At 41.9% G+C, this 8,979-nt stretch overlaps 1 protein-coding gene across 1 annotated transcript in view; it reads left to right on the top strand.

Moving 5' to 3' along the window:
* LOC137996054 (matrilysin-like) overlaps positions 1 to 8,116 on the top strand; it is a 19,918-nt gene extending 11,802 nt beyond the window's left edge. The window contains 4 exon segments of the mRNA XM_068841493.1: positions 737 to 790; positions 920 to 958; positions 6,562 to 6,672; positions 8,002 to 8,116. Coding sequence (XP_068697594.1) covers positions 737 to 790; positions 920 to 958; positions 6,562 to 6,672; positions 8,002 to 8,012 — 215 coding nt within the window. The 3' untranslated portion in view covers positions 8,013 to 8,116.
* Positions 8,117 to 8,979: the final 863 nt, after the last annotated feature.

Raw genomic sequence — 8,979 nt, 5'->3', positions numbered from 1 at the left:
CCAGTTCAGGTTGATCGCGTGTCCAAATATTCTTAACCCAAAAACCAAGAAGATGGTTGTTTTAGACTAAACACTGCAAAGAAGTGATTACTCCAAGCACTACAATGCGTGCCAATCCCTTACCTGGAACTTGCAGACCGCAGACAAACCCTAACTCGCAGTAAAAGCTAAGCGTCTTGAAATGAGGGCTCACACTTAAATATTGCTTTTCAGCGTTATTTGAAATGGGTGCTTTGTAGACTTAAATACTGCTTATCAGCACTATTTGTGGGCAGTCTGCAGTTGTCATACAGCCCCTAAAATGCTAACCGTTTGAAATAGGTGCGTAAACCTAATTGAGAGCTTAACGCTAATTACCAAAATGCAGGCAGTATCCCTAACCTTACATGAAAGCTAACCATTCAAAATAAGTGCTTAACCCTAATCACTTAGCTAAGCATTTAACCCCAAACACCAAAATTTAGTGTTTACATGCAATAATAATTATAATTCTCTTTGATAGCATCAGAGACAACAATACATCATACTAATCTCAAAATGTTTTGTCTAGTTTATTTTATGCGCATTCAAGTATGTTAAAATTGGCAGTGTTCTAAAAAAGTTAAACCAGTTTAACAAATTTAATCTGGTTTAAAGAAAAACTTTTCAAACCAAAACCAAAATTGAGCCACAGCTTGTATCCCTCCAAAAGATACTTAAGGCGCGTAAAAGCCTTCAATTGTTTCTTGTTTCTTAGGTTCTAGCACCGAAACTACGTTCTCAACTCTGGAAACGACACCATCGACTCCAGGTAAGGCAATATAAACGCAATCTCTATGCCTCATGTCATTTAGCCGGAAATTGTTTGGAGTGTTCTAAATGGTCTGTATCCTTCCAAAAAATATGTAGGGCGCATAAAATCCCTCAACTTATTTCTTAGGTACCAGCACCACTCCCCAGACGACTCCAACAACTGCAGGTAAGGAAATAAAAATGCAATCTCTATGCCTCATTTGATTCTTCCAAACATTAGTTTTTGTTTTTTCTCTGAAGTCAGATTTTAAATCTAATACGAATTTTTTGGCTAGAAGAATGTAAATAGTACAAGAAGGTTTAGAAGTTATCTACATGAACTTCTATTTCAGTTTTCCTGTTTTTTCTTCAGTTTTCAAGCGTTTAGGCTCAGAATTATACATCTATTTTGGGCCTATAAAGTGTTCGGTCTGACATCTTCGATTGAGCAGGGTCGACGTGGTGTCAAAGCCATCTCCTTCCACCAATGTGTCCTGGGTACTTATGTTTACGAACATAGCTACTAACACAATCCGTCAAATGTTACATATTGTTTACACTAAATCTACACTAAACGAATAATAATTTTATTTACAATTTGACCTTAGTTAATATTAAGTAATTAACACTAAAAACAAATGAAATTCTAAAACGAAAAAGATTAGGGCAAGCTAAACCTAAGTTTAAAAGAAAACTTAACGAGAAAGAAAATTCCGTGACACATTAGCATTGTTACTATTATTGTCGATCATTGTTTATTGTTTGCATAGCTGACTAGTTTATTAAATTTTCAACCTCGGTTAATGCATTTCTCGTGCTCTTATATGTTTACTAAATCTCGGTGATCAGCTCCTATACCTTAGTCTGACTTTATCTGGTAATGGATTGCGCTAAGCACAGGACGAAACTAATTCAATCAACAACTGACATGTTTTATTCCTCCTCTCCCGAGTTACTATTGCGCACTCCCTACACAGTCCAAAGTTCACGCTAACACAACATCTCCCCTTTTCAAGGCCATAAACAACTCTTTTTAAGGTTACAAACAACTTAAGGTTCTCATCTCAGACAGCAAACAAAAATAAGAAACGACGACTAGATCTTGTCTGAGATTTAAAACGAACATATAACAATACCTGAATCATGCAAGTCCTAAACTCTCCTTCAACCTAAGCGAAGGCTTGGTCAGTCTATTTTGCCTTGAGGATATGCAGGGTGAGGGAAGGGACTTCACAGGAGCTGGTGGCTTGTCTACAGACCCAGGTTTTTTTGCTACTCGGCATCTCCGGTCTGTCTCCAGGAATTGGTGTGATGTGTGATCGATTCCTTCTCACTGTGCCTCTAACTGTCTCAACCGTGTAGGATATTGGTGTTTCTGCTGCACTGGCAACTGTTCCCGTAACTGTTCCTGCGGTGTTCCCATCATTAATGTACACCTGGGTGCCGGGTTGCAGTGACTCTAGCGGAACAGGTCTGTGACGTTGGTTAAAGTTGGTCCTCAATTTGTCCTTGCTCTCTGCTTCTTTTTGACGCAACTTGTCGATGTCAAGCCAACTTGGGGCCAAATTTGTATGAAAAGTTGGAACGGTGGTTCTGAATTTCCGTCCCATGAGTAGCTCTGCTGGCGAGTGTCCACAAGCAAGTCGGGTAGATCTGTATGCTAACAGTCCCTTGGTTGGGTCTTTCTCTTTCTTCAGAAGAGACTTGGTAGTCTTCACTGCTCGTTCAACCTCGCCGTTTGCCTGTGGGAAACGGGGACTCCTTGTTGTATGTTTAAATCCCCAGTCCTTTGCGAATTGGGTAAATTCTGCTGATGCATACTGTGGACCGTTATCACTCCTGACATCCTCTGGAATGCCGTGTCGTGCAAAGATCGCCTTGACCGCTCTGATAACTTCAGACAATTTGGTTGTCTTATTCATTGCCGCTACCTCTACATAACGAGAGAAATAATCAGCCCCTATCAAGTAAGTGATATAATTGAATTCGAAGAGATCAGTTGCAGTCATTTGCCACGGACACTCAGGGAAGGGCGTTGCCATGAGTGGTTCTGGCCTGATTACTCAGTGCCTTGCACAGATTTTACAGTTCTCCACCATATAATGTATCTGACGACTTAAACCTGGCCACCAAACAGACCTTTTAGCTCGCTCTCTGCATTTAGTTATCCCTTGGTGTCCTTCGTGTAGCTTGTAGAGGACTTTTAACCTCAGGGATGATGGGATAACAATTCTTGATGATTTTAGCAGTACTCCTTGAACTACACTACGCTCTCCTCTGTCTGACCAATACGGTTTCAGTGTGTCATGAAGATGAAACTTGTTCGGCCAGCCCTCAAGGGGGTCTTCATCTTGAGCCTCCTTGATTTGTAGTAACTTCATTTGTGACACAGGGAGTGAGTCAAGTACACTGTCGAGATATATGTTCATCTCTTGTTCCTTTATTGTGGTCTCACACTCAAAACTGGTTGGCTGGATTCTAGAGAGTGCGTCAGCCACGTACATTTCCTTTCCAGGCACATGGATGACTTCTTTCAAGTGGAAACGCATGAGGCACATCCGAAGACGCTGTATACGAGGAGGGACGTCATTCAGTGCACGCTTTGTAAGGAGCGGCACCAGTGGCTTGTCGTCCGTTTCTGCAATGATGGATTTACCCACGGTGTAGTCACTGCATCGCTCACATGCCCAGGTCAAGGAAAGGGCCTCTTTTTCGATTTGCGCATATCTACACTCCACTGGGGTGAGTGCTCTGGATATGAATACCACTGGTCTCCAGCTTTCATCATCTTGCTTTTGAAGGAGGACCCCACCCAATCCAAAAGATGATGCATCAGCAGAAATCTTTGTTTCTCTGTTGGGATCATATAATGCTAGGACTGGTGCTTTTGTTAAGCTAGACTTGATTTCTTGGAAGGCTTTCTCTTGTGGCGGCCCCCAGATCCACTGGCTCTCTTTCAGCATCAGGTCACGAAGAGGTTTTATCTTGTCAGCTAAGTGCTCTGCGAACTTGTCCATATTGTTCACCATACCGAGGAATATACGCACGTCATGAACCTTGCTTGGTGCTGGAAGGTTAACAATAGCTGTTATTTTGTCTGGATCTGCTTCAATTCCGTTAGCACTGACAACGTTTCCCAGAAACTTGATCTTTGGCGCACTGAAAATGCACTTGTTGACATTGAGTGTCACGCCTTCTGCGGACAGGCGGTGTAAAACTGCTTTCAATCTTCTGTCATATATCTCTTGGGTAGGGCCATGACAAAGGACATCGTCAATGTTGCACTCAACTCCTTCCAATCCTTCAAGGATTCTACCCATGCACTTTTGGAACTTCTCGGAACCTGAGCTGATCCCATAGGGAAGAACGTTGAAGCAATACCGACCCCAAGGTGTAAGGAAGGTGTTTAGTGGTCTTGAACTTTCTGACAACTTTATTTGCCAAAATCCAGAATTTGCATCCAGTTTCGTGAAGTACTTCGCTCCTGCAAGCTTTCCTAGGGTGACGTCAACTTAGGGTAACGGGTGATTCTCGCGCTGTACATACTCATTTAGCATTGTGAGGTCAACACACACTCTTACTTGACCATTAGGCTTGGGGGTCACTACCATTGGCGCACACCATTCCGTTGGTTGCTCAACGTGTGATATGGTCTCAGCATAAAGTGGCATTGGTACTTTCCTTGGCACTGACAAGTCGAAGGGTTTGATCCATCTTTGAGCTTGATGGTGTACTCTTTTTCCATTTTTTCCAGACCAGTAAACAGCCTTGGATACTCGTGCATTACTTTTGCCTTGTAGTCGTCACTGGTTAACTCACACACCCTGCTTATGAGTTTCAGGTTGGCTGCTGCATTCCTGCCCAAGAGTGGTCGGGCCAGATCCTCTACAACGTAAATATCTTCTTCAATGGACTTACTTTCATCGGTAAGATGAGCTCTGAACACTCCCTTACAGTTCATGCGGTATTTGCATGGGCCTAATAGAACCCTGGTGGTAGGTTGTAACCGTGCTTGGCTGAATTCGAGAAAATTAGAAAATTGTGGCGTGGAATCACTGTTACGTAAGCACCACTATCAACCTTGAATAGCAATGGTTTTCTATTCACCGATATCGTGGCAGTCCACGGTGTCTTGCTATTGCTTTGCACTTCGTCTAACTCTACTATTTCACCGAGGAAAAATGATTCTTCAGTCTCAACTTCAAAAACAGTTCCGGATTTTGGACTTGCTGAACTCTTGCACGCTTGTGCCCAGTGTCCTATCTTCTGACATTTTCTGTACTTAGAAAGACGGGCTGGACAGACTTTCTTTGGGTGTGGGTTTCACAAGCATCTTGAACATTTCGAAAGCTTGTTGTTTGAACTTGAGTTTGGCTTGAATTGGGTTTTACCGGAGAGTTTTTGGTAGGAAATTTCTCCTTTTTCTTGTTTCTTCCTTTAGCGATACTGTCATCTTCCACCATCAAGTATGCTTTGTTGGTGCTTTACCGATTCTTGTTGTCTTCCCAGGTTTGTAGCTTTTTCTAACGTCAACTTCGGATCGAGTTGTAACCTTTCCGAGAGGTCGCGATTTCGTAGTCCCACGACTATGCGGTCTCGGATCAATTCGTCTTTCAACGCACCAAAATTGCAGTACCTCGAAAGGCCATACAAATCTGTGATGAAGCTGTCAACAGATTCTCCCTGGATTCGGGAATTCAATTTTGCTCGTTCGAAGATTACGTTTCTTTTCACACTGAAGTGGTTCTCAAGTTTGCCTTTTACCTGATTGTAATCATTTTCGTCTTCAGTTGTAAGCTCAAATGAAAGGAAAATGTCATCAGCTTGATCGCCCATTGCATAAATTAAAGTGTGTTAGATGGCTTTGTAAAAGCGTTTAAATCGTTGAATCCATTTCGGCCAGTTCTCCGGCTTGAATGAAAATTTCTCCGGTGGAGGGACTTGAAAGTTTGCGGCCGGCTGGATTTCTGGTGCGGTTTCCAGTGCTTGAGCTACGGGTGGTGGATTTTGCTGCGAGGAAATCGCTCCGGGAGAAACCTCATGCTCGGCGGTTGACATGTCTTTGTCCTGTTTGTCCTTTATGTTTCTGCTTTCCGAACAAACTCAACGGTTAATTCACAGTTAGATGGAAGCGTAGCGAAGGTTCAAAGCTAATGTGAAGATCCCACCGCTGCCAACATGACGCGTTATCCAATTTTAAGTCACAGGACGAAACTAAGTCAATCAGCAACTGACATGTTTTATTCCTTCTCTCCCCAGTTCCTATTGCGCACGCCCTACACGGTCCAAAGTTCACGCTAACACAACAAGCCGCAAAATCTATTTCTGAATAAAGCAAAAAATATATATTTGGATCAATTCCGACGTTTAGAAGCTAAGTACGCGAAAAGATAAGAAATATTTTTGTGTTGAGCCTGCGTCTGTCTGACAACGAGGTATTACACAACATCGCATCTCATCAAGCTTTTTTCGATTTTGCTCGGATTTTATCGCTTCTTTTGCTCGTATTTAGTACTTCCAAACTTTTGGAGTTTAAGGAATTTAATGGAAGAGTTAATCCATTCGCGCTTGTTGGATATGAGACTGGCTATAACCAACTCGGCGCTACGCGCCTCGTTCGCTGCTTACCATCTTATATCTTACGCGCACGCATGGAATAATTGTTAAGTATTTGAAATTCAGTGAAACCTTGCTCTATTTCCTGAAAAGTACGATTCTCTTTATATATAATAGATTTAAAGCCGTAACAAATTGCATCTCTTGTCTGTCTCTTTTTTCTTTGTAATAAAGGAGACTGTGAAGATAGACTACGTACGGAAACCTGCAAAACCTTTAGTAAATATTACTGCAACCTATACCCTGAAGCGAACAAATATTGGTGCGCCAAGTCATGCTTCAACTGTAAGTTTCCTTTATTAACATAAATCTAGTACAAAAACCGCAATCGACATGCAGGCATAACGACAGGAGTATTTAACCGAAACATTCCCAAAACAAGCCAGTTATGCGAATAGCAGAAGCAACGTCTTTGGCAAAAATAATTTCTTATGCCTATTCCTTTCTTCCCACTTGAGTAGACAAATTGCCCGAGTTCTCCCCGCTGGGCTAAACCAAGCGTTAACATTAGACTGGAAGTCCATGGATATATAGTGGTAATTGAGTGGAGTGGAGTGCAGTTTGGTCTGAAATCATACGTGTGATTTCAAAATTGAACGAGTGTGCAATGCAGCGCCAGTTCGATTTGAAATCGCAAGTATTATTTCAGACCAAAATTGCACAACACAAAGTTCAATTACCACTTTGTTACATCCATTTATAAATCACACGATTAAATAGACCTTTTTACCGATACGGCGGCCATTTTGATTTCTATTGTTTCGAATGGCTATTATGGGATGCACAGGGGGCAAATACGTATAAATTTGCCCCCTGAGCATCCCATAATGTCTTTCGAAACAATAGAAATCAAAATGGCCGCCGTATCTGCAAAAAGGTCTATTGTTCAAATGCAGGATTTTATTCAGTACCAATATTTTATTGATCCAGTTAGGAACAAAGGTTTCAAACTTTGTCACACAATGTTTTTTTTCTCTTTCATTTTCCTGCAATTTGATTGGTTACTCTAAATTAGGCTTGAAATCTGATTGCAAGAATCACCAGTGATTTCTAAATGGATGTAATAAAAGCCCGTAATCGCAGATTGGCGAAAGCTTGGATTAAAGTTTTCGAGACCTCAGTCGAACAGTTTATCCATTTATTTAGGGACGTAGCTAGGATTTTTCAAAGCGAGGGTTAAACGGAGGCGCATGGGCACCACAGGATTCCCTTCCCCTGTTTAAGCCCCTGTTATTACTTATCAAATAACTGATTTGTATAAAATCCTTGCTGCTTAGTAAAGGAGAGGAAATGAAAACACTAGGTACTAAGAAAAGCTAAAGAAAGAACTGGGGCTTGGTACAAGGGGAGGAGAGATATTAGAAAAACGTTTTCTCAATTTAATATAACACTGAAAGAAGATGATATGGCTGTATAGCATCCGTTGCAATGAAAACTGTTTATCACCAAGGCCCAAGCTTCCTCAGTCTTAAAACTGAATTAAATCTTGGGAAGGCATAAATATTCATTTAACTTAAACAAATATTTTCTATTTTAGGTTGTATTTAGTACATGGGTTCATGCATAGTCCCTATTGTGAGCTGTTTTTGCATAGATCTGTTACTCTCTTTTCAGGTAACGTGTGACTCAGTGAAAACAGCTGACTTTCCCATAGATGGAAATGAAAAGCACATCAACGGAAATCTTAAAACTGAATAACTTAATAAGAATAAATTTAATATGCAATGTCGATGTCTTGTTTCTCCCTAAACTTAGTTCTCGACTGCGGGTTGACAGCTTCAAGAGATTTTTATGTAAAGCTGTCGCATACTTCGTCAGAAATTCTGTTATGAGCCATGACGACTCATCGCCACTTAGATTCATTCTCGACTAATTTTCTATGAGGTCTTACGCATACAATGTCAAAATGTGAAGGAAGATTCATTACCAGTAGATCCTAGCAAATACTGGCAAAGTAGTTTCTAAATTTGCCTCCGTTTTACTGGCTATGCGATTTTTTGTTGTCTGAGTGCCCAGGCCTCAAGTCGTGTCAATCGTTTGTCGCACGATTGCTATGCAAAAGGAATGTGGATAGCGACGTTTTCACCACTACCGGGCCGACCTGATAGCAAAGTACTGGCGTTCCTGTGGATCTAGAGCCAGTGCCAAGATCTCAATACAACACGTCCTTGGGTAGTCTGCCATCTTGCATGCGGGTAACATGGCCAAGCCAACGCAAGCGTCTCTTAGGAAGCAGAGCAAACACGCTGAGAGTTTCTGCTTTTCCCAGAACGTCCTTATTGGGGACATGGTCCAGCCAAGAGACTCCAAGGATTCTTCTAATGCAATGTAGATGAAAGGTGTTGAGCCTTCGTTCTTGACGGGCGTATAGAGTCTAGCTCTCGCTTCCGTACAGCAGTGTTCTGAGCATGCAGGCTTGATACACTTGAGTCTTTGTATTAATGGTGTGCTTGGAGTTCTCTCACATGCCTTCACATGCCTTCCCGATTCTTGAATTCAGGTCGGTGTCCAGGCGGAGACTGCTGGAGATGGTGGAACCAAGGTACGTGAAGTTTTCCACCACGTCGAGAGTGCAGTCACCGATGGAGATGC

The sequence above is a fragment of the Montipora foliosa genome, chromosome 3 (assembly GCF_036669935.1).
Source record: "Montipora foliosa isolate CH-2021 chromosome 3, ASM3666993v2, whole genome shotgun sequence".
Lineage (NCBI taxonomy): Eukaryota > Metazoa > Cnidaria > Anthozoa > Scleractinia > Acroporidae > Montipora > Montipora foliosa.
Note: the sequence above shows the minus strand (reverse complement) of the source record. Positions and strands in the feature narration are given on the sequence as shown.